The following is a 26,602-nucleotide window of genomic DNA, read 5'->3' as shown; positions in this document are numbered from 1 at the left end:
AACAACCAGCAACAGGTCCACAGGTCTCTGGCATGCTTTAGTTTGTAGTCACAGTAAGAGAGAGAGAGACGCTCCTCCCCTGCAGGCTGCTCAGCTGAAGCGCGTCTCTCCATCAGCAGCAGCTTCAGCTCCATGGGGACACACAGACACACTTTACTGCTGATCACCGTCCACTGCTGCTCTACTGCTGCTTGTTTTCATGACTTTGTGGCGCCGCAAACTTTCTCCGGAGTGGAATACAAAACATCACAAATCAATGGATTAGCACTGAGAAGTGTGTAGGATTATTGTTACTGCTGTGAAGTGTTTTTTATTGGATGTTCATGAGTATTTTGTCCATGTCTTCTGTCGGATGATGGCTCAGGCAGTCTCTGTCATTCTACTGTTTGGCATTATTCTGAAAATCAACTGTGTTGCTGGTAAGAGAATTAATTAATTACAAGTCTTCTATTTTAACTGTTGACCAAAGATAAATAACAAATTGAAGGAGTTCTGTAGTAGAAGTAATGATATATTCTACCATATTTTTATGTTTCTGTCAATTTCATAGTTGCATAAGTCTGTTCCAGTATGAAAAGTATTGTAGTGCATGTCAGCATTTGTCTGTTCTGGGATATGTTGAGAAAAGGAGGGCAATGTAAGTGATTGATAATTATTTTTTCCCCCAAAAAAGTCAAAATCCCCATTCATATTTGCTTCAATTCAGAGGTTATTAAGTTAAATTAAGACAAACTTATAAAATGCCTTCATGGTCAGCCTAATGTGTTTTTTCCATACAATACAATAAGTGCTTTAGGGCCTCACAGGGAGGAGGTGGGCAGCCTGTATCCTCAGAAACAGGAACCCCACCTAGGCCACACTGTGCTGGGCTATTCAGCCTGACCCGGCCCATCTTCCCCTGCTTCCTGTTTTGACACAGCTCCGCCATTTTCTGCAGCAGTGGAAAAATGGCCCAGGGTAGCCAGAGAGCTAGTTACAAAACAGTTCTACTTTTTTTTTTTCTCTGTATTGCACTTTTAATGTCTACCTTGTGCCTTTGACTTTATAAAAATTTCCATGAGAAATGTTGAAAGACCATACTGGGTGTGTTTTTAGAAATAATCACCTTTGACCTCTCCATGTAGCTATTGTTTGTTAGGGCTGAACCGCCAAACACACTGATGTTATCACTCTTGATGTGTTTGTTGCTGACTTGTTGATTCCTTCAGCCATTGAACTGCGGTTCATGCCTGATCCACCAACGCTGAACATCTATGGCACTCACAGGATGAACAGATCTGACAACCTGGAACTAACATGCAGGTGTGTGTAAATACAGCTTACTGAGTTCAATCCATCCATTGACCCATCCATATATACACAACAGTGCATACAAACAGGACTCTCTATCTCTTGACTTGCAGAGGTCGTCAGTACCTGAGGTGGACGACCCCACCTACGAGCACTCGCTTCTCCATCAGTGACTGCAGCGGGTCGGGACTCTTCTGCACCACGCTGCGGATCTCCAACGCAACTGTCAATGAAACTGGACAGTACCAGTGCTTCTACAGAGACCTGAAAGTGGAAGACGGCAAGACTTCAGCAGCCGCTTATGTGTTTGTCCACGGTATAATGCTTTTTAACCTTATGTTAATGGCAGCAGCTTGATGAGGCTGTGATGTGATGTTGTGTTATACAGAAGAATTTTATGACACTTCTTTCCCGTTACACTGAAGGAGACTTGAAACTGGCAATTGAGACCATAAACCCATTAGTTTATTGAGGCAATAAATCAAATGAGTATTAGGGTCATCTCCCGATAGACTTCGATACAAACAGACTTATTTTTGCAGCTGGTGAAGTCCCCCCCTGCTGGCCATTAGAAATAATGCAGATTTAAGGCACTTTTGCATTGGCCTTACTTTAATGCCAAGAGGTTTCTGCTCAATTATTACTTCTTTTGGCAGGCTGTGGCCTAGAGGTTAGGAATCAGACTTGTAACTTCTCCTTGCATGTTCACTTGTGTGTAAAAAAGGATGGGTTAAATGCAGAGGTTGAAATTCCCCATTGTGGGATTAATAAAGTAATTAATCTTAATCTTTTAGACTCAAAACTAAAAGTTTAGGACTTGAGTGCAATAACTTGAGATTTCAATGACTTGATCCTACCTCTGGTAATCATTCAAATGAATTGCAGTGAAAGTATAGTATAACTTTATTAGGTGAAGTGTGTACCTAATAAAGTGGCGCTGTGGTCTTTTGCTACTGTAGCCCATCTGCTTCAAGGTTGGACGTGTTGTGCGTTCAGGGATCAGACCAGCCCGTCTGGCACCAACAACCATGTTCAAAGTCATTTAAGTCTCCTTTTTTCCCCATTCTGATGCTTGCTTTAACTTCAGCAGCTCATCTTCACCATGTCTAAATGCCTAAATGCATTGAGTTGCTGCCATGTGATTGGCTGTTTAGATATTTGTGTTAACGAGCGGGTGAATGGATGTTGCCAGGGCTGCTCAAAGAGTCCCACTGTTACAGCCACTCGAAGCATACACTGCCACAGTTTGACATAAAATGCAATGTGTTGATTAAAACATCCCGAACGAAATTCAGAGGTTCAGAGGTAGCCTGTTCCATCCTGACCACAGCCTGTTTGTTTGCACATTTAATTTTAGATTACAAGGTGCCATTTGTTCCGTCTGAAAAAGAATTGGAGGTGGTGTTCATCCGCGAGGGAGAGCGGGTGGTAATACCGTGCCGAGGCTCGGTGGAGGATCTCAACGTTACGCTCCATACTGTAAGGAAGAGTTGTTTCTGTTCCATTCAGGTTCTTTATTGGAGAAATCTAAAGTGTTCTTCTGTAGGATGAAAGTCATTACAGCAGATATAGACTGATATTACAGGAGTGCAGATTTCAAAAGGTCAAAATCAAAACAAGAAAGGCCGACATATTAGGATTTTTTATTGTTCCTAGTATAGGTTAAGCTGCCCCAGTCTGGTAATGCTTTGAATCCTTTTAATGAGTGTTAAATGTTAGGTAATAAGGCTTTAACAAGCTATCATGAGATGCTCATTAGCAATATGTAATAACAAGTGTTAATAATAACATCAGAAACATGTTTATTGTTAATATATATGCTAAGTTATTAATGTTACCCATAATCCTACATTTCCAAAAATGGAGCTATTAGCATCATTAACATTTGAAACTCAATACCTGGTTAATGGCCATGTTTTTCAAACTTCGTGACCTAGTTTTTTTTGTGTGTTTTTTTTCTTCTATATCCAGCCCAGGCCAAAACAATGACTACCAGGGTTATTTTTTTTAGGAAGCTGCTGTTTTCAAGGCTGATATTTTAACAAACCTTTATGTGTAAAGCCAGTGGAGAGCCCCTTTAAACCATTGAAACAGAGACAGAATGTGTTTTCAGGCTGACATGCTGACAAATACATTCTCAGGAGCGATATCATTTCCTCTGTTATCAACAGCTCCTGATGCTGATAATTTCATATCAGTGCACTGAGCTTTTGTAACTAATGTGGTGTAAATAAAGTAGTGTTATCTTGTTTACATAGCCAGGAGATAAGGGGCACTCATGTGTAAAATGTTGCTGTTGTTGTTCGAAATCAGTAAATTTCTGTGTCTGTCAGAAGTATCCAAATAAGGAGCTTCGTCCCGATGGAAAGGACTCGCTGTGGGACGCCAGGACGGGTTTCACTGTTCCCAGTCATCTGATCAGCTACGCCGGCGTCGTGTCCTGCCAGACTCGGATTGGAAATGAGACGTTTAAGTCCCCTTTGTACATTGTTGCTGTTGTTGGTAAGATCACACACAATTAACCACATAATACAGCACTGTTTGTTCCCCCAGGTCACTTTACTGGTTTGTTAGCACTATCTCTGTTTACATCTGACTTCATTGAGCCTATATTAGACCGTCTGTATTTTTTCTGTATAATATATGTCACATACCACTTATATATTTAAATATATTTATTCATTGATGTTCATACTACTACATGCAACAACCTATTTAACATGCTAAAATATATTTTCTCCAATGTGCAATATCTGTAAAATACAAAGTACTCTCAGGAAACAAACAAACAGAAATGTATGTGTATAATGTGTATAGAATTTATGTATATGTCTTATTTTTTGTATTCTTTTTTCTGTATTCTATTTATACAGTCATGGAAAAAAATATTAGACCACCCTTTTTTTCTTTACTTTATTGTTCATTTGAATGCCTGGTACAACTAAAGGTACATTTGTTTGGAAAAATATAATGATAACAACAAAACTAGCTCATAAGAGTTTAATTTAAGAGCTGATATCTAGCCATTTTCCATGGCTTTCTTCATAATGATTTTTGATTTTCTTATGATTTTTTTTATTATCATAATATTCGTCCAAACAAATTTGTACCAGACATTAAAATGAACAATAAAGTGAAGAAAACAAGGGTGGTCTAATAATTTTTCCATCACTGTATATATGTACCTTATTTTTTATATTCTTCATTCTGTCTTCAATATCTATGTGCCTGTACCTTGACCTTCTTTGACAACTAAATTTCCCCACAGCGGGATAAATAAAGTAATATCTTATCTTATCTTTATCTTATCTTAGTTGTAGAAGTCAGAATTGTAGAATAATTTTCATTTAACGGAATGAATACCAAAACATAGCGGACAGACTGACTTGAGCGAGCGAGGGAGAGTTGGTGCAGAGAGAGAGTCTGTAGTCTCGGGAGAACAATAGGCTGTCGACTGAGTGCCGTGTCTTCCCTCCCTTTTCCGCAGGATACAAGATCCATGAACTCACCGTGACCCCCGAGCAGGAGAGACTGTGTGTGGGGGAGCGGCTGGTGCTCAGCTGCATCGCCAACACCGAGCTCAACGTGGGCATCGAGTTCCACTGGATGCACTCTGGTCAGGCCCTGGTCAGTACCTGAGACTTCTCTGCTCTAATCTGTGATGGTTTGGCTCCTTGTATGCCTTCAATCAGCTTGTTTTACACATCGCTGCAGACAGACAGACAGACAGACTGACAGACAGACGGACAGACAGACACACCAGGACTGGTGTATCTCACTTCCTGTTGCACATATTCCTTACTTCCTGCTTTCAGGAATCCTTCAGTTTATCTTTACACCAGGTCAAAGTGCAAAGGTGACCAGATGTGTTTTTGCAGCCTTGTATCACCAACTGGCATATGAATAACACCACTTTTTGTCACTTTGGGTGTTGTCACGACACATTTTTTGCTTGTTGGGTGCAATTTTACACCATGGCAATATTAGATGCTCGGAGCAAGTGCTTCAGAAGTCAGGTGATGTAGTATAAAGAATGATAAAGTCCGCTAAGGAAGGAGGACAGATTGGATGGATGGGTCAAACGAAGGTGACCAGAACTCCTGAAAAATGTGACAGTCCCAAATTGCAAGCAGTTGTCCCACATCTGGTCCAGTTTGTCCTGAAAATGAACCATAATAAATCATTTGAAAGCTAGAACAAATCCTGAGGAGACCTGACTTTGTGACACAGTAGACTAATACTAAACATATTATGCATTTTGGAGCACTGCCAACTTGTCATAAATAACTGTTTTTCAGGATTGGTTTGTTTGCATTGAGTACTTAACTTTTATCTGTTATATCAACTTATTTAATCCAAAACCATGACCTTTTCCTAAACCTAAGCAAGTTCAGCCCCAACGAAACGTAGCAACACGTTTGTTCCATTAAGCAGTAATGGTGCTGCTAATTTGGATAACAAATCAAATCAAAATCAAATCAAATTGCCTTTATTGTCATTATATAGTTAACTATACAACTAAATAGGGAGTGCCACTGCCTAAGGTGCATAATAAAAGCAATCATAACAACAAAACAAACACGTGTAAAACATTTTAAGAATATGGTTGAACACATAGCTAGAAACAAGGACAAAAACAAGGACAAGGACATGTGAAGTCATGAATAAATAAACATAAAAATAAATAATGAACACTGAAGATACTAAAAATGTTATAGACGAGGTAGATAGTGTGTCCTGCACATAATGATTGTATTGCACATATTCGTTTTATTGCACAAAACTTTTTAAGCAATCATGTTGGTCAGCTCAGAAATTTTCAGATTATACATTCCCCAGACAGGCAGTTTTGTTTAAATTCAAAATGTTTATCACGATTTTAAAGCAAAACTTTGCCTTTGTATGTGACAAGTTGGGAATGAGAGCAGGCCCCTTAAATGACACACAAAAAGCTTAAAATGTGTCGATATAACATGTGAAATGTCCTTAAAAGTAGCATGTTATTTATCCACCTTGTCATGAGAACATGTTAGCTTTTGATGTGTTGCCCACTCACATAAGAACAATAACCTTGATACACTACAGTCAGTATTTGGTAATTTCTCTCTATGAAAAAATCTTCCCTTTTCTAAATTTCTGCGTCTCTCTCTCCCTCACGTCAGACCTTGGGGAATGGTTCGAGGCTGAGCCACACAACACCTCACAAGACGAAGCTGTGGAACTCCCTGGAGCTGTCCAACACACTCACTGTGGAGAACGTCACTGTGGAGCACACTGGAGAATACACCTGCACTGCATCCAGCGGGCAGATGGAGAAAAGTGCTTCAGCATTCCTTAAAGTTTATGGTAGGTGTACTGGAAACTTAATACTGTTGTGGGCAGCTGTTTTAATAATTAAGCTAAACATACTTTAGACATTCTCTCACTCATTCACAAATCTTTTCATTATATAAAAGCAATAATTTTACATTGATGAGAGCTTAGAGAGCTAAGGGCCTTTTTTCTCTTATATTTAAGACAGCTAAGGGTTGTGATGTGTCTTTTTCTTTTCAAATAGAAACATATCAGGATGTTTTCATTTTCAGCCTGACATTAGAAGTGGGCAATATATGTCGTCTATGATAATATGTTCACATTGTTTTGATGATGTGCAATTTTACATTATTTGAGTATTTATAATATCTATTATTTGAGTATTTATAATATATGAAAAAGAAAACAAATGAAAGACGGTAGAGGAGAGGTGCATGAAAGTCACTTTGTTAACAATATTAAGAAATGATAATGTGCCACTTATTTACTCACGCTTGTATGCTGCAGAATTTACCTCAGGAGAGAGAACCTCAATGTTTAACCATTTAATGTCTCTACATTGAAGTTTAACTGGAAGTGTCTTGAAGGCTTAAGTTTAAAAAAAATAAACAAGAGCTGTTGTTCTGAAACAATGTGTCCATCAATAGATGTCCTGGTAAGCAAGAACAATTTTCACAGCTTTTTTTGGTAAAGCAATCACATTTTAAAGGAGATCGTCAGATTAAAGTTATTGGAAAATTTTAAAAAGTAATCAAGATTTTTTTTTTTTGCCCATATCGCCCACCCCTACCTGACATGCTATATGTTGTGTCTGGACGCTATTGACGAGAATGTGATTAGAATGTGAATTATGCAAGTTTGACTACAGTTCATTGGCATTTCATACACATGATCAGTAGAAATCTTTCAGCAGTGACTATATTTTATGTCTTCAGTGGCGTAAAGTGATGTCCTGATGATTCTTGTTTGTTTTTGTTTAATGTGAGCTCACTAAAGCAAACTCCGGTCATTCCTACCTAAGTTTTGCTTTTTGAAATAATGATGATTAATGTGGCTACCAACATTTGTGATTTTGTGTGTGTTTACAGAAAAACCTTTTATTGATATGAAAGAGCCACCGATGAAGGTTTTGGAGGCAAATGTGGGAGATCAAACGACGATCTCTGTGAAGTACTCAGCTTATCCAGAGCCCAGCTTTAAATGGTATGTTCACAGTAATAATTATAGCAATAATTATAATAATGATAATAATATTAATAGTAATAAAGTCGATATAGTATGTATGGTTTTTTTTTAACACAAAGGTGTTTTTTTAAAACATTTTTTATGGTTTCTTAAGTAACCACAATTATGTTAGAGAAAGTTGAAGAATGGAGTAGACAAATAAGTTGTAGCATAAGAATAACTCGCAGCAGTTTATCAGGTAAATGCCTGCTATATATATTTGGTAACAGTTAAAAGTCTGATATTATAAAAAGTACACACAGGTTCTTAAACAACGAAGGCGTAAAAAAATAAAAAATATGGACTTGGGGGAGGGGGGTGATATTTTGAGAAAAAAGTGGCAATTCTACGAGAAAAGGTAAACGATTTTTGAGATTAAAAGTCAAAAATAGGCTAGTGTTTTGTTTTTCAAGGAACTACATCACCACAGAAGCTGCCATATACTGTATACTATGTCTGCAGTGAGTGACTTAATCAAATTTTACTTTGAAATCAGATTTAGCAGTAACGAAATACTCATGGTTTTAGTCCAGAATCACTATATTATCGTAAGTATTCTGACTCTGAAGAGACATTGCCGTGAATTTGGCGTATTAAGAAGAAAACATCACTAATTTGGATGAGGTGATAGCTTTTCTGCATCAGGAACTACAAAGCAATGAACAGATGCAAGGATATCGCTGGTTACATCTATGCCACTTTTTCTCTCATAAATCTGCTACTTTTTTATCGTAGATTTGCCACTTTAATCTCATAAATTTTGAAATATTACCCCCCTTCCCTGAGGCCGTATTATTATTTTTTTCCATACTTGGCCCTCATACGCCATTGCTTAAAATAGATAATCTCAGACAGAGGGTGAAAACAGTTTCATTCATATAGACAGTGTGAGAAAGATAATGTGTTTTGGAACATGAAAGCATGTAAACAACCTAAAATAAAAGTATGAACCTGAAAATTGTTGTCTGTATGCTGAAGATAATTTTCCATTCAGACCTTGGTACATTCATGTTGATCCACATGTTACAGATCACTGTATGACTGTACCCTCTGTCTGCCCAGGTTAAAAAATGGCGTTCCACTGAAGGACGATTACAGAATAAAACAGAAAAACGATGCCCTCGTCATCCGTGGAGTCAAAGAAATGGATGCTGGGGAATACACGATTGTCCTGTCCCATAAGATCACTAAAGAGGAACAGAGACGCTCTGTCCAGCTGCTGGTCGACGGCATGTTTTTTCTCTTTTATTAACATTTTTTAAAATTTCTTCATGAGTTGCTTGACACAGTGGCGATAACTCTTGGTGTCTCCTTCTACAGTGCCTCCTCATATCATTGAGAAGGAGGTGGCGGTGGACACTGATGTGTACCCGTACGGCAGCAGTCCCACCCTCAGGTGCACCGCCCGTGGATTTCCCACACCTGCATACATCCAGTGGCAGTGGATGTCTAAAGAGGACTGTCCAGAGGCCTTCGAGTAAGTCACCTCTCTTCGTTGTGCAAGAAAGAGACTTCCTTTGTGTATGCATGCAGCGTTCACATGCTTCTCAGTCAGTCGTCATCAACAGGTTGTTGATTTAGCAGAGGAATAGCTGCTTTCGTGATGTTGACATAAACAAGAGAGGAGACAATGAGAGTGCACTCTGACCTGATGCAGATCAGCGGATATGACTCATGCTCCTCACAATGTCCATTTTTTGGAATCACATCAGTCATTCAGACTCAGAATGTGTTTATAGATTTTGAGATTTTTGCTATAAGCCATGTAGCTCTCTGGATCAGCTGTTTATGATGGCAGCTATATCCGTGCAGTAAACAGACAGGAGGTCCCAAAAGCCTCCTCAGGTATGCCATGATTTGTCCCGAAGGGACGAGGCATGTGTGAGTGTGAGAAGACCATCAGCAGGTTCCTTATCTCCTGCCTACACATCCGAGCACTTCCTCAGTCCTGCACTATGTTTCCTGTTGTTCCCGTCTGTCAAAAAAAAGAGCTTCTTTCTGGTGAAGCTGCTTCTCTTCTTGCATAGTTTCTTTCCCTTGTTATCATGTACACAATTGCACAAATGACCAAATCAAACCAGTTTTTCCGTGCTTCTAAATTTGGATGCACAGTTTGTTTATGCTGCGACTCAAAATAAGTTGCATAACAGAGCAGTAAAGAGAAATACATGACAATAGCAAAAGTCAGAGTTTTCCATTTGTAAGTATTAATATGTTTGGTGTATCAGAGTGAAAGACAAGTTGTGGTAGCATACTACTAAGCAGTGGTGAAAGAAGTATTCAGATCCCTACTTAAGTAAAAGTACTAGTACCACACTGTGAAATGACTCCACTACAAGTAAAAGTCTTGCATTCAAATCTTACTGAAGTATAAGTAAAAAAGTATCAACATCAAAATGTACTTTAAAGTATCAAAAGTAAAAGTATTAGTTATGCAGAATGCCCCCACTCAGATTGTTTTATATATTCTAAATATATTATTACATTATTTGTATTGATGCATTTATGTAAACAATGTTTGATTTTGTAAAGACATGTCTCATTTAATTACTTAATATACTGTTATAAGATTTAATTTTAACTAAATATATAAATATATATATATAAATATTTGCCTAAAAATGTAGTGGAGTAGAAGTATGAAGTTACATAAAATGGAAATACTCAAGTAAAGTACAAGTACTTCGAAATTGTACTTAAGTACAGTACTTGAGTAAATGTACTTAGTTACTCATTTATGTGTAGGGTTTTTTTAGTACTACTACACCCTTAAATATTGTGGTTATTGCTTATTCTATGACATTGGTGGAAATCAGCTTGTAGCTTGCAGTCTACCTAACTGTTCAGAAAGATGTGCTGTTTCTCTGATGACTTATTGACATGAATTTGTGGATATCTTTGCAACGTTACTGAACTGAAAGCGTTTATTTTATTCTCAACATTTTAATTTTATTCTTGACATTTTTTCTTTTATCTGGTCATTTGGACTTTTTTCTCGAACTGCATACTGAAAAAGAATGTCCTCATTATTTTTGTTCTCCTACCTAGCCCTAATCTTCTTCTGTGCATCAGTGCTTCAGTGTTTCTGTGAGGACATTTTTTAAAGCAGTACATCTCAGCATCACCCAGTTTCTGTTTATATTTCAACCACAGGTTAGGGCAGATTGAGTCTGACTTCCAGCTTGCTGAGTGCACAGGTTGGAGAGATATCAGCAACAGCACTGGTCACCACCCGGTTGAACATATAATGATTGACACTGAGCATGGCCAAAAGGTAAATAATTCCTTTTAATTACACCCTATTCTCCCTGATATCCACCACCATGAGAATCCTGTCAGTTAAACAGTGGATGTTGCATTTTAACTGTATGTAATGTGCAATTATTAATAAAATAAATGCATTTTATCTAGAAAACTGCAAGCTTTTTGAAGATTCAGAAGGCAGAGGCCCATGCCCTCTACAGATGCATGGCTGTTAACAAAGTAGGAGAGGATTCACGCATCATCTTTTTCCACGTCACACGTGAGCACTTTTGTTCTATCTTGTGTGAGCTCTTTCTGTTATCTCACTATTATATTCACATTACTCTTGTTCTCATTCTCGCTTGTGACCATCAAGGTTATAAAAGTTTTGGATTTTTCATTAGTTTTAATGTCTTTGTGAATTTTTGTTTTTAAATTCAGTTAGTTTTAATTAGTTTTTAGAGTGAGTTTGCTAGTTTTATTAAATGAAAATGCTTAGTTTTTGTTAGTTTTAGTGTTAGTTTTTTGGTAATGGGGTATTTGTTGGGTGTAAGATTTAAAAAGTTCACAATAAATTTTGCCTTTATTTCCTACTTATTTCCTTGCCTTATCCATCTCAGCCCCAATATGGTTATTAACTCTTACAGCACTGGGTGTTTTGAATTTTGGTTCGAGTGAAGTGAAGTGTTGAACTTTTTGAAGGTGATCGACTCACATAGTCTTGTAACATCCCAGTCTCAATTAACATATTTACTAATGTGTTCCTGCATGTTCACTAACCAGCAGCTGTTTGATCGGAGCTTAATAAATACATTTTATATCAGTCAAAAAGGTTTATGTATGAAAAAAGTTGACAAAGACGAAAACGAAGGACATTTTCACTATGATTTTAGTTAGTTTTGTAAGCACACAATACAGTTTCAGTTAGTTATCATTTTAATAAAAACTTAGTTTTTTATTTTTTATTTCAGTTAACAATAAAATTCAATTCTAGTTTTCGTTATTTCGTTTAGTTTTTGTGAACTATAATAACCTTGGTGTCCATGTGTGCTCTGTACAGTCATGGAAAAAAATGATTAGACCACCCTTGTTTTCTCCATTTTTTGTTCATTTTAAAGCCTGGTACAACTAAAGGTACATTTGTTTGGACAAATATAATGATAACAACAAAAATAGCTGATAAGAGTTTAATTTAAGTGCTGATATCTAGTCATTTTCCATGGTTTTCTTGATAATGATTTTGGTTATTATCAAGAAAACAAGAAATTGAAGAAAACAATGGTCTAATAATTTTTTCCATGACTGTAGGTGGCCTTGAGGTGAGCATGTCTCCACCCAGCGAGCCCTTAGAAGAAGACCATGTGGTTCTACGGTGTAAGGCGGACAGGCTGATCTACACCAACCTCGCCTGGTATCGTGTGACCAATATCTCAGAGTCGGAGCAGGTTGCGCCGGTGCAGCCCTGTCGCTCCCTTTCAATGCAGCGTGTAGGGATGTCCAGCCTGCAGGGCGCCAACGTGACCCTGGAGCTGTCACTGCCGAACGCGTCCCGTCAGGACGAGGGTCTGTACGCCTGCCAGGTGGAAAACATTAAGACCCGGGAGAGAACCTGCCTGCTGCGCCGTCTTTCTCTCAAAGGTAGGAAAAATCTGCCAATTTTTATGGATTCTGAATCATTATTTATTTTATTTTCAAGTGGTGCATAATTCCTGAAGAGTGACAATAACGGACTTGTCATTACTTGTTTTCAATGTAGATGAACTATTGTCACCATATTTAGACAATGCAAAAACATATAAATATAAGTATCATGCATAATATACCATGTAATAAGAAACTATAATCAATATTACTCTGTAAGTATAAAAAGTGAGGCACTGCATTGAAAAAATATGAAATATGATGAATATTATATGAATATTATATGAAGCGAATTGTTTCGCACAACTTTAACTGTGCTATATATTATTAATATATCTTTTTTACGCTTGTTTCTTTTCCTGAAAAGATGAAAGTACTTTGCATTGGAGAAAATATATTTTTGCATTTCAGATTGATGATTTCAGATGTTTTAAGTGAGGGTATGTGTTAAAAGACTGAATGAAAAAAATGCTTTACAGTTTGTTTGTTTTTTGAATATTTGTAAAATCTCTCAACCTTGATTCTGATTTTAGGTCTTGAGGCTTCAAGGATCCTTAATAATTTTACAGATCAAAAAGCTAATGTGAGTGCAACAGTTGATCTCCGCTGTGATGCTGCTGGGACTCCAAGCCCGATTGTGGTGTGGACCAAAAACAACCACACTGTGGTAGAGGGCTCAGGTAAGGCAGCGCATTTAAAAAAAAAAAAAAAGAACACAGACTCACTTTATGAGTTGCCACAGCTATTAAAAAACACTATGGATTTCTTTAAGGTGTGATTCTGAGTCAGCACAACCACATTCTGACCATTCAGCGTGTGAAGAAGGAGGACAGCGGCCTTTACACCTGCACTGCATGTAACAGCCGGGGCTGTGACACCTCACAGGCATATTTGACAACTGAAGGTCAGTCCCTCCCTCAATCACACCTTAAAAATTATACAAAACAACACAGACATGTAAAAGGCCCACCACCTCTTCCATACAGGAGCAAAACCCCCAGACTGAAAGTAGTCGTTTTGTTTCTCTTTGTAGGCCTTCTGTCTTTATGTAGTCTTTTTGTGTCTCTTTGTGGTTGATCTTTGTCATTTTGTAGTCTTTTTGTGTCTCTTTGTGGTTGTTCTTTGTCTCTTTGTAGTCTTTTTATGTCTCTTTGTGGTTGTTCTTTGTCTCTTTGTAGTCTTTTTGTGTCTCTTTGTGGTTGTTCTTTGTGTCTTTGTGGTTGTTCTTTGTCCCTTTGTAGTCTTTCTGTGTCTCTTTGTGGTTGTTCTCTGTCTCTTTGTAGTCGTTTTGTGTCTCTTTGTGGTTGTTCTTTGTCTCTTTATGGTCTTATTGTGTCTGTGTGGTTGTTCTTTGTCTCTTTGTAGTCTTTTTATGTCTCTTTGTGGTTGTTCTTTGTCTCTTTGTAGTCTTTTTGTGTCTCTTTGTGGTTGTTCTTTGTGTCTGTGTGGTTGTTCTTTGTCCCTTTGTAGTCTTTCTGTGTCTCTTTGTGGTTGTTCTCTGTCTCTTTGTAGTCGTTTTGTGTCTCTTTGTGGTTGTTCTTTGTCTCTTTATGGTCTTATTGTGTCTGTGTGGTTGTTCTTTGTCTCTTTGTAGTCTTTTTGTGTCTCTTTGTGGTTGTTCTCTGTCTCTTTGTAGTCTTTTTGTGTCTCTTTGTGTTCATTCTGCATCACTGTTCATGTATTGTGTTTTTTTGTAGTGTTTGGTGTCTGAAGTTTTTTTGTGTCCCTTTGTAGTGGTTTTTTGTCTCTGTAGTGGTTCTTGGTAGTTGTTGTCCTTCTCTATGCTCTTACTTTGTGCTTTGTTTTGTTTGTTTGTAGGGCTTTTCTGTCTCTTTGTTATCAGCTGTGTGTCTCTTTTTAGCCATTTACTAGATTTAGAGTAAATTTGAACATGAAACGTTAACACTCAGAAGCTCAGGAACAGGGGCTCACCGCTCCCTTGGCCCCTGGGCCCCTGAGCATGTGCCCGGTAGGCCTGTTCAGTTATTCACCCATGGCTGATAATAAAGAATACTTTGTTCATAGTTCATGCAAGATAGTTTTAGTCTTAACCTCTTGACAAAACCCACAATACTCAAAGACTGTTTATTTATATCTGGGCTCAAGGCTTCGCCAGTTCACATCACACATACGACATTTTTGATATCAAAGATGTATGAGTAAGAATAACTCCGCTTCCGCATGACAGGAAGTTGGCCCAGTTAGCGCACATCCTCCTGGGAGTTTCTAAATCCAAAACAATGAGCAGACTACAGGACAAAGGGAGAGGCCAGCCCTGCCCCAGCTCCAGCCTCTGCTCTCCTGTCCACCCTTTTCTGTCCTGAACACAGCGACAAACAAACAAACAAACAAACACACTAACAAGAACCAGGGCCTACGTGACCTGGGCCCCGCCAGCAGAGTGTAGACCCAGTTACAGTAGCTCCCGGCTCAGGCGCCAGCCCTGCAAATGAGGGACCGTAGAAGACAGACCTGCTAACAAGAAAATCTCCCCATGTGAGAGAGTTTTACAGAGCAACAGAGGGTGGGCAAGCAAGTAAAAGGGAGACTTTCCAAAGATTTCTGGAGTGGGGAGAGTGGATGAATCTAAAATATGCCTGACATTTATGAGATCAGATATCTGACTGGCTGTCTTTAAAAATAAAGCTTTTCTAGCCTAACAATTTTTGACAGTAAATTTCACATGAGAAGAAATAATTTGAAAAAATAAAAAATGTAATACAAATTTTGACGACCCTCCCTTCAGAAAGAAATACCTAACTGCCCCCTTTCCTGACGCCTTCTTTTCCCTTATTCATTTTTGTACGGCCCCTAAGCTGAAATGTGGCATGGAGAGACGGAGGCGGTTCATTACAGCATGCAGTCACACACTACGGCACTGATAGGGCTTTTCCAAGTTGTCTTTGGCAGTAGTTGTTGGTGCTAACTCCTGAACATTTGTTATGACTAGATAAAATATCAGTTTGCTTACAGTCCAGATTCCAACAGTCGCCTTCCTCCAACCCAAACACAGACACACATATACACATGTGTACATGCCAAAGACAATGACAAACCAGTCTGAACTTTATGCAACGCTGCCAAGGCACGGCACTGAAATTCTAATCGACATTCCATTGCGCTTAACCGGCCCCAAATTTGACAGATTATATCTGCTCTTTGACACATTTTATTATAAGGTTGTTTGAGAATGCTGATGCATCTCATATTGTTGTGTTTATTCAAGGTGCTGAGGAAAAGACTAATGTGGAACTGATTGTTCCCATTGGGTCAGTGGTCATCGCCATGTTTTTCTGGTTACTGATCGTCTTTGTCATCCGTGGAAGAAAGAGAGTAAGTACTTCCCCATCCTCATCCTCCCTTTGCCATACTTTTTCCTTCCTTTGATTTTCCCTCCGGTGACACACAGGGGAGCTGATAGTGAATTAAAAATAAAAAAATACAGTTAATACGCACACACATGCACAAGCACACACTGTGGGGGAGTCTGACTGATTAGAAGTGACTGCTCTGGCTCTCTGTGGCAGCTCTCCTTTGTATCCAGGAACAACAGGGCCACTCTCTGCTCCCATATGTCACGTAGACCCACAGCACTGATTGGATCCCTTTTACTGGAGGGTCAACCACAGTCACTGGGAAACTGATGTACAGATTTACTCTAGTGAAAAAGAAAAAAACGGGGAAGCTCATTAATTGACACATTCTCTTTCTCGCACTGTTTCAGCCAAGTGGTGGGGAGCTGAAAACAGGCTACCTGTCCATGATCCTGGACTCTGAGGACATGCCCATGGACGAGCAGTGTGAAAGGCTCACATATGATGCCAACAAATGGGAGTTTCCTCGGGACAGGTTGAAGCTAGGTGAGAAAATTGTAGGCAGCAACATGACATAGTGATTAAGGACAGTGCTTCAACTGAAGACCGAAAGCATCTGCATCCCCGGAGTGTTTTTGAGCCACACACTGAGCCTCTACAAGTCACACTCAGACAGTTTCCCTAGAAGAGTTTGAAATTTTCCCATTGTGCCTAACCCTCCTGTTATGTTGCGGGTCAAACTGACCCATTTCAAAGTTTAAAAAAAAAAGTTAAAAATGTATTTTTTCGGGATGAAACTTCTTCTTGGCTATGTAATCAACATATGAAATGAAAATGCTTCATTTCACATATTTGCATGTTTATATTACATAAATACTGTTCAATGGTCAATCTGAACTGGAACAGAAAAGGAGACTCGTGTTAATTTATCGACTCACTCCATAAAAGAAAAAAAAGAAAAAAGGTTAAATAAAATGTTCTAAAACTCAATGTCATGTAAAACTGTTGTATTTTATATATAGGTATTTCCAATGTACATAAAAAGTTTTAATATGCATTTTTAGTTATTAATTAAATAGAGTTATTAATTAAATATAAACAATGTTTATTGGGATGTTTTGGTTTCTGACACTTTTGGATAATTAAACATGCCCCAGGTCAAAGTGATCTGCAAACATCATTGCTGTTCCTAAGAAACGAACATAGCAGGAGGGTTAAAAAGTTTTTTTTAATTTACCTTGGCTGAGGAGGCCATGTTATCGATTCAGTTCGTTTGGATCCATCCATCCATCCATCCATCCATCCATCCATCCATCCATCCATCTTTTTTCTATCTAATTTTTTGATCAGATAATACCCTCATTATAGAGTGGCCTCTTATCTGATGCCCATAGTGCTGCCGGGTAAAACAACATATAAACATGACAGTAGCTGAATCCTTTAATCAACGTAGTGTAGTGTGTATGTAGTTAACAATGTAGTTTTGTGGGCAGCCATTTTTTTAAGACTGGGTCAAGTCAACTAAAAATGTTTGGTTTCTATTAGCTGTATAAAAAGCACATGTTTGTGCACGATGTCCAGGGTTGTGCTAGATACAATTTTCTCTGAACTCCAACTTTTAGTATTAGCTCAGCACGCTTGGAAGCTCAACTGAAATGGTACCAAAAAAGTACCAGGTCTATAATTTTTGCTAAAAGAAAACCAAAAAAGAGTGAATCAAGTTGCGTAGAGCTGTGCCATACGTAGCAGTGGGATCGTCAGTATGTCAGCTGCATTACAACTTTCCTATACAGTATTGTCTCTAACAGTGTCATCTGCAAGGGTGTCTTCCTGACAAGTGTTCTGCATTAAAGGTGACCCACTGGGACGAGGAGCGTTTGGCCAGGTGGTGGAAGCAGCCGCCTTTGGCATTGAGAAAGCTACCACATGCACTACTGTTGCAGTGAAGATGCTAAAGGGTTAGTATGTTGTCCTCAAGCACACCTGCAAAGAGAGAGTACACATAAAAAACTTCTAAACACACAGTTAAACACATCTCTCCATGTTCCAGAGGGAGCCACGTCCAGTGAGTACCGCGCATTGATGTCAGAGCTGAAAATTCTCATTCACATTGGACATCATCTCAATGTGGTCAACCTGCTGGGGGCCTGTACAAAGCCTGGAGGTGAGTCATCATGCAGTACACAGAAAACAGCATCACTTTCAAAAGAAGTCTGGCCTATTTACTTTGTCCTCTTTTGTGTCCTGAGCATGATGTGTTCCTGGGTAATTTTCTTCTTTATGAGTGCTAGTGCTGGAACTTAACAAGTGTTCCCAGACCTAATTATAGTTTTCTGTGTCTATTTGGAGTTGCCTTTTATTTATTTTCCTTTTTAATTATCTATTTTCCTCTTTCCTCACACTTCTTGTTAAATCAGCCTCTCGATGTCGTCTGTTGTGCTGTAATGTAAAGTTATGAGCTGTTTTACTTTGATCCTTTACCTCTTTGAACTTCCCCTCTCTCTGCAGGGCCACTAATGGTGATTGTGGAGTACTGTAAACATGGAAACCTCTCCAGCTACCTGAAGAGTAAGCGCGGAGAGTACAGCCCCTACAAGGTAAGTGATGCATAACCCCCAGCCAGTAAAACTGCAGCCATCCCTCTGATGTGGTTAAACTCAGCTCAGGCTGCTGCACACAGTCACGTCATTGACCAAATACTATTTCACAGCAATGCAATTAACCTTTGGGTCAAAAGTTGTAGCTAACATAGACAAAATTGTGATTTAACCAAACCAGCCACCTCTTGGCCTGAAAACTGAAGCCAATGTGAAAGTGGCCTAAACCTGCATTCTTTCCTATGGCCAGCAGGGGGAAAGAAGACGTTTGATTCTATAAAAGTCAATGAAAAAAAGGACCCTACTTCTCTGCTTGTTTAAAATCTTCTTCAGTACAGTAAGATGTTCATTTTATGAATTTTGGTCTGATTTAGAGTAAAATGGACAATTAAGCAGGGTGTGCATTAGGATGTGGCAACCTTGTGATTGACAAGTCGCTACCACTGTACACTGTCGGTCAAGAAAGAGACATAGCAATGCTTATCATGGCACAGTGTACGTTTAAATAGCCCTGAACTTGTTTTGAGGTGTTGTCTTCTCAGAGCTTTTATGCTTTCACAGTGTGTTTACAGTTCATTAAAAGTTAACTGCAACATTTTGGTCAGTTAAAAATATCTAGTTTGGTGTGTTTACATTATGACACTCTAAGGAGTTGGCTGTTTATTTTGAATAATGGATGCCCCTGGCTAACCAAGCGTGATAGCTAGCACCACCATTAGCTGCTGACACAGCATCAGTCTTCTTTATAATGAATTCTACGACTTTCCTTGGCAAGACCTGACCTGTGTAGGAGCTTGCTTGGTTGAGGTTGATAGCCCATTGGTCAGGGGACAGGACCCGAACAAAATCGGGTACCGGTACATCGTAGAGGCATGGACGTCCGGCCAATCCTTGACCTTGAATGCTACTTTCTTGGCAAGAGGGGTCTTGGTTTCCTGGTTTCAAAACCAGAGTCTCCAAACTAGGTGACATCACAATGACTACTTCCATCATCAAGGGTTTGAAGGCTGTTTTTTGCTGGCCCAAATTAGCCTTCAACCTTAACGTGAATTATATCTATTTAGCTAGATAGCGTTAGTGTAATGGGGTGGCTTAGTGTTTTCTTTGCTAACGCTACATAGCTCTACTAGGCTGGTAACCAGTGTAACCTCCTCCTCATCTCTGCCCATCTCTGCCAAACTCAAGGCTTCAAAACACTGGTCCACAAACCAATGGGTGATATCACAGTGACTATGTTCACACTTATCGATGTCTATGATAGAAACAAAACCTTCAACCTGGATAACATATCTTGACTCATGCTCTTTTGTCTGTGTTTTTCTCATGGTCAACAGAGAAAGCGTCTGGATAGCCAGAAGTGGGCATCTGCAGAGGAGGATGTGACCGAAGGGGATCTTGGTCTGGGAAAGATTGCCCAACTGGACATCTGCACAGGAACAGCTGTTTGCTCCAGTGGTGGAGACATGGCTTCAGGCAACAGCATGGACACTCAGGAAGGTGAGAAACTCAGAATGCCACAGATTTTACTTTTGCACCAGTACATTGCCTATGGACACTTGAAATATTGTTCAGCATTCATGGTTTTAAATGCATCCTGTACCTACAGAGAGCTCAGACGAAGACCATCTGACTATGGAGGACCTGATATGCTACAGCTTCCAGGTGGCTAAGGGCATGGAATTTCTCTCCTCCCGCAAGGTAAAACTACAAATATTTAGAAATCTGTGTGTATGCATGACATGCAGAATTGGAGATAATAAGCTCTCTTTTCATGTTAACGTCTTTCTGTTTGCTCTGTAGTGTATCCACAGAGATCTAGCTGCCAGAAACATCCTGCTTTCAGAGAACAATGTTGTGAAGATCTGTGACTTTGGCCTCGCTAGAGATGTCTACAAAGACCCTGACTATGTCCGCAAGGGAGACGTGAGTCCTCCAAATTGACACATTGTTGACTAATCACACAATTATGATATGTGAAGCAATTAAAGTTATATCATCTTCTTGCAACAGGCACGTCTTCCTCTGAAGTGGATGGCTCCTGAGACCATCTTCGATCGGGTGTACACCACACAAAGTGATGTGTGGTCCTTTGGGGTTCTTCTCTGGGAGATCTTTTCTCTGGGTAAACCTACAAATCACCAGTACACATGTCGCTATACACATAATGATCACTGCTGTATACCTGACATATACTTTGTCTTATCTCGTACAGGGGCTTCTCCATATCCGGGTGTTTGCATTGATGAGTTATTCTGCAGGAGGCTGAAGGAAGGCACCAGGATGAGACCCCCAGAGTACGCCACCACTGAAATGTGAGTGGAAATTTGACATGATAAGGTTATATGTAACTCTTTCCAATGTCTTATCGTGATCTGATTAACTTGTGCTTATAGATACCAGACCATGTTGGACTGCTGGCTGGATCGTCCCACAGATAGGCCAACATTTGCAGAGCTGGTGGAACATCTGGGCAACCTGCTCCTGGCCAGTGCTCAACAGGTCTGTTTGGGTCCAAACAGATGTCAAATGTGACCATAAAACATTTAAGCTCTTTAAAATAATACCAGTCACATGGGGGGAAAAAACAGAAGTTCTTTCAGCATTCAAAGGTCACGCGGAAATCTATCACACAGGATGCAGAGGTACCAGTTTCTACACTGACAGCAGCCTTAACAGTCCATATTGCAATTTTGATTAAAGACACACAAGTTTCCTTGGCAATATCTCTCCGTGCTCTGTCTAAGCTGTGGCTATTGTTATTGCTGTCAGTGTTATCTGTATACCCGAACAACGTATTGTAACAAGTTAACACCCATTTATTGAGCAGTGCCAAGTCATTCTGGGAAATTTAGGAAGTCATTAACTTAAGTGGAAAAAAAACTAGGTTGATGCAAAGTAGCTGCAACAGGAGAAGCTGATTACAGCATCAGGAAAAGTAAACAATGGAATACACGGTCGCCCATAAATTTGGAATAAAATATTTTTAAAACTTTTTCCATGAAATGATTGTGACAATGTGATTTATTCTCGACGAAGTGTATATCTTGTCAAACTTTATTAAACAATCTCTTCCAAACATATGACAATGAAAATGAAACCACAGTTAACAGAGGATTATTATTCCAACTTTATTGGTGACCATGTACATGGATGGATTACTGATTGGGGCCACAGGCCCAGGAGCCCAACGTGTCAAGGGCCAAGAGACTCAAAATGACAACAAAGAAACATAAAATGAATACAAAAAGACAGAAGAAGTCTACATAGACATGACAATAGCTACAAATAGATGCAAAACAGTTCAAAAGAGACACAAAGAAACTAGAAAGAGATACAAAAAAAACAAAAAGGGGAAAGACAACTACAAAAATTCCAAAACAATTACAAGTAGACACAAAACAACTACAGTGATACAAAAAATTACCACAAGGAGATGCATACAAACTACAAAGACAAACAAAACAACAACAACAACAACAACAACAACAACAACAACAACAACAACAGGCTATGTGTGTCTTGTTCCTATGTAGGAGAAGGGGTGGATGCATGTCTGTAGCCAGGGGCTCATTCTCTCATAATATCCTCATGTTAATATAACTAACTGATCACTGCAGGATGGGAAGGACTACATCCCTCTGACAGCAGGCAGCGAGGCAGAAGGATCTCCAGTGAACCCTGACCCCAGGAGCCCCTACAGCAGGCCCCAAAGTGAGGAAATCCTTGAGGCTCAGCTCCACTATGACAACCCGTCGTCCCTTGGGTCAGTATGATGATCTAACTCTCCGCTGTCACTTCTAAGAGTTCAAATACTCAGCTGTGAATCTTGTTTAATCACTTTATCTCCTCTGTGCAGGCTGGTCCAACAGAGCGAGAGGTGCGGTCGACCCCTCAGTGTGAAGACGTTTGAAGACATCCCTGTGGCACTCAGCAGCGTCATGGTGAGTGTCTGTGACTCTGCACGATCAACACAAATTTATATGGATTGCGCTAGACTGAAAAGATGTATTCATGCAGCAGAAAGTGGAGTGAAAAACTGAAGCCAATGCTTAACTGCCTTAAACCTGTATTTCTTTTTAATGGCCAGCAGGCAGCGACCAGGAAAATCCCATTGAGATTAAGAACCTCTTTTTCAAGGGAGACCTGGCAGAGATGCAAAACAGTTCTAAATTTACACAGTTAAAACACAAACCAAGAACAAACAAAAAAGCAAAAATGATTACTTTTACAAACAGATTATGAAAAACACTTTATGTACTTTATAGAGTCGTCCTTATGTACTCTCAGTTTAGATTTAAAAGCGCTCAATGGTATTAACTCTGTTAGTTTCATTCTGTAAGTTATTCCATGCAAAAGGTGCAGAGTGGAACAATGCCCTTTTACCCAATTCAGTATGGGCATATTGTTAGGAGTCTATGAGAAACTTACCCTACTATTCAGTTGATTTTTTACCTCAGTAAACATTTTCATAATGAGTTCAGGGTCTCAATCGCAAGTTTCAAGTCTTCTTCAATACAGCATGATGTTCATTTTGTAAATTATGGTAGCATTAAAATAAAATAGATGATAAGGAAGGGTATGATTTAGTGTGTGACATCTTGAAATTGACAGAATTGATATGCATTTGTTTTATAGATTAATTTACACATTCATAAATGTATTTTCTTTTTGTCATTGTATTTTGAAGATTGTCCAGGGGCTTTAAAACTGAAATATGAATTTAAGATTATGTTAATGACTTGACATGATATTAGATGACATGGTGTAAAGTAAACCACAATTACCAGATATTAAGAGAATCAATCACTCCAAGTAAATAGAGTTGAAACATTTAATTGATTGGCAGAACATTTTTTGGCAAAAAATTAAATAACCCACATTGGGCTTTAGGTAACTGTGACATATTATGTATCAGCTGATTAATCAATAATGAAAATAAAAATACTATACAAACTGAAGAGGGATTTTAAAATAAAGAACATAAATGAGTTTCAGTTTTTTTCGGTATGCACTAACCACCAGTGTTCATTTCAATTGTTGCCACCTGTACAGGAGGGCCACACAGACAGCGGCTTCACACCAGAGGAGGTAAAGGGTTTGAATCAACAGCTGCCAACTACTCCCAACTTCAGGTAAGGGCTACTCATCAGCATATATATCACTCATATCATAAACTTTGACAAGGATTTTGAGAAAAAAGTCGGAATGTCGGGAATAAAGTCAACTTTTTGTGTTCGGTAAAATTGGAAAGATATTCACAGATTGGTTGTTCCCGTGTCAATAAATCATTAGAGGAACATTGTTTTAGAGAAGCAGCATGTCTATCGGAACAGTTAGGTCGACTGCAAGCAGTGGTGGAAAGTAACTAAGTACATTTACTCAAGTATAGTACTTTTGTACAATTTTGATGAAGCTGTACTTGACTTGAGTATTCACATTTAATGTAACTTTATATTTCTACTCCACTACATTTTGAGGTGAACATTGTACTTTTTACCTCACTACATTTTAGCTGACAGCTTTAGTTACTTTTCAGGTCGAGATTTAACATAAACATGATAAATTTAAAGTAATTTGACATTTGTTGAAATTAAACGTCATTACAGTATGTTAAGAAGAAAAAATGAATCCTTGAGAAAATTAAAATGCTGCTAAAATAAATGCATTAATAATAACAATAGTTTTGAATGCAGGACTTTTACTTGTAGTGAAGTGATTTTCACAGTGTGGTATTAGTACTTTTGCTTAAGTAAGGGATCTGAATACTTCTTCCACCACTGACTGCAAGCTACAACTTGAGTTTCATCAGTGTCATAAAATGAGTAATGACCACAATATTTAAGGGTGTAGTAGAACTAAAATCTCCCTACACATAAATGAGCTATTCTTAGTAGTAGGCTACTACGACTATTGTTTTGGGGAAAATCTGCTTTTATGCAATTAAGGTGATATTTTTTAGATGTATATTGGGCGTTTTGCAGAAAATCAGGTTGTAGCTTGCAGTCTACTTTACTTTAATTTACAATCTCAAAAAGTTTTGTAGAATTTTTTTGCATAATGAATTTTTTTACCCCTCTCCTCATTACTTTTTTCTTCTACCTGGCCATAACCCTTTTCTGTAAGTTCTTTATTTGTTTTAGCTGCAAACCAAATTTTAAACTCGTCCCCTTCCTGTTTTTTCTCTCCTTCAGCCAGCTGCTGCGCTGTAAGAGTAAAGAGTCTCTGGCCTCTGAGTCATCCAATCAGACGAGCGGATACCAGTCAGGCTACCATTCTGACGACACAGACGCCCCGATCTATGCCAACGAGGAGGTGATCATGAAGCACAAAATGCTGAAGAAGCCTCCACTGCCCAAGACGCCGGACAAATTCAACATGGAGATCCGCTACACCACGCCACCCGTCTGACCCCAACTACTTAACCCTGAGTCTTATCACTGTACAGTGTTTCTTTACCTTCCACAGGTATCACACTTTAAGAACAATGACGAGATGTTTTTGACAAGTCAGCTGGGAAAAATTAAGGTTGTATGATAAGTTTGTAAGCTCTTTGGACAGCCGGAGGAATGCTTTCATGTTTACTCAGGAGTAAAAAGGTCTGGGGAGCCGAGACACGAGGACACGCCTACTTCCTGAGTCGCAATACACCCACTTCCTCTATTGCAGGAAATGACATCTGGAATTTTTAGATAATTGAATCTGCAAATGTTTTCTTTCTGTCTTTTTTTTAAATTGTGTTGGCACATTAAATGCCTGGTAAGAAGTTCTCTCAGATCAATCAGAACACTGTTTCTGTAGAGTCACATTTGTACAGTTCCGCTATACTCATAACTGACAGTATTTTAAAGGGGTATTACTAAACTTGCAATAAATGTAACTAGTTTTATAAAATAAAAATACTCACTGATTAAGACGGCTCTTGTTTACTCTTTTATTGGAAAATCTCCTGCATTTGTCTCATCCCAAACATGATAATCACGAGTGTGTTTGTCTGTTTCTGTGTATCACACACCTCTCGTTTCCTTTCTCTGTGTGTAACGCAAAGAAAAACAGCACTTTCTCAGCCTTGGTCATTGTGTGTGTGTCCTATAGGAACAATGCCCTTACAACCTTGGATATTTGCTTAGCTGAGTTCAGCTCACAATGCCCATTATAGCCCTGCCAAGGCCAGTGTGAGCCACTATGACAACAAACAAAGTAAAGGGCACTTTTAAAGCTCTGAGGAGAAAAAAAAATCCTCCACATTGGATTTTGATTGTGTAACCATTTCTGATACTCGCAATACCACTCACTCGAGAGATGCCATGTTACCGCTTCGCTGTTTGTGAATGTTTTGTTATATGAAACAATGACTGTTTAATCTTATATAAATGAATGCTGATGATTTTTCTTTGAGGATTATATGACTGCATTGTTCAAAGCCCCAGTGTTGGTCAGTCTGATGAGAACACAACATATTTTGTCTGCAATCAAGAGCAACAAACTCGGCTAATTATAGCATTCTAAAGGAAACGACGCACAGCCTCGGAGGAGTTGTTTCCACGCTTCCACACGTAACACTGGGAGGTAAATTTAGAAAATCCTCCCCATCACCATCACAGGAGGTCAGAAGGACAGATTAATGACTCTGTAGGTGCGTTCAAGACGAGAACGGAGGATTTTTAAACATGTTCTTTTTCTCCCCCCACACACCCATCACTGTCAGGTTGTCATCATTCAGGAAGGACTAAGTCAGGACTGCAAAAATTATACACGATTTATACACCTTCAGAGTCAGTAAATAGGTAACATGGATGGATTATTGAATGTGTCCAGTGGCCCAAAGTGTGAGGGCCCCCTCGGACTTTACCTTAAAAATGTCACTCAGAGACACAGAATGACCACAGAAAGAAACAAGCAACTACAAAGAGACTTAACCCTCCTATTATGTTGCGGGTCAAATTGACCCATTTCAAAGTTTAAAAATCGAAAAAAAATAAT

At 38.9% G+C, this 26,602-nt stretch overlaps 1 protein-coding gene across 2 annotated transcripts; it reads left to right on the top strand.

Moving 5' to 3' along the window:
* Nucleotides 1-83: 83 nt before the first annotated feature.
* kdr (kinase insert domain receptor (a type III receptor tyrosine kinase)) lies at nt 84-25,533 on the top strand. Of its 2 annotated transcripts, none has more exons than XM_059341684.1 (30): nt 84-419; nt 1,209-1,302; nt 1,404-1,606; nt 2,648-2,769; nt 3,627-3,792; nt 4,778-4,917; nt 6,453-6,636; nt 7,692-7,806; nt 8,890-9,056; nt 9,148-9,304; nt 10,981-11,101; nt 11,239-11,350; nt 12,379-12,708; nt 13,245-13,391; nt 13,484-13,615; nt 15,938-16,044; nt 16,436-16,571; nt 17,879-17,983; nt 18,076-18,189; nt 18,534-18,622; nt 19,957-20,119; nt 20,229-20,320; nt 20,423-20,545; nt 20,633-20,744; nt 20,835-20,934; nt 21,016-21,121; nt 22,240-22,385; nt 22,479-22,563; nt 23,675-23,754; nt 24,814-25,533. In XM_059341684.1, exons 1-30 carry the CDS (start codon nt 353-355, stop codon nt 25,028-25,030), a joined length of 4,032 nt encoding a protein of 1,343 aa, XP_059197667.1. In that variant the 5' UTR covers nt 84-352; the 3' UTR covers nt 25,031-25,533. The 2 variants fall into 2 exon arrangements, with proteins under 2 accessions (XP_059197667.1, XP_059197665.1); XM_059341682.1 differs by having other exon boundaries at nt 3,624-3,792.
* The last annotated feature ends 1,069 nt before the right edge of the window (nt 25,534-26,602 follow it).

The sequence above is a fragment of the Centropristis striata genome, chromosome 9 (genome assembly GCF_030273125.1).
Source record: "Centropristis striata isolate RG_2023a ecotype Rhode Island chromosome 9, C.striata_1.0, whole genome shotgun sequence".
Taxonomy (NCBI): Eukaryota; Metazoa; Chordata; class Actinopteri; order Perciformes; family Serranidae; genus Centropristis; species Centropristis striata.
Note: the sequence above shows the minus strand (reverse complement) of the source record. Positions and strands in the feature narration are given on the sequence as shown.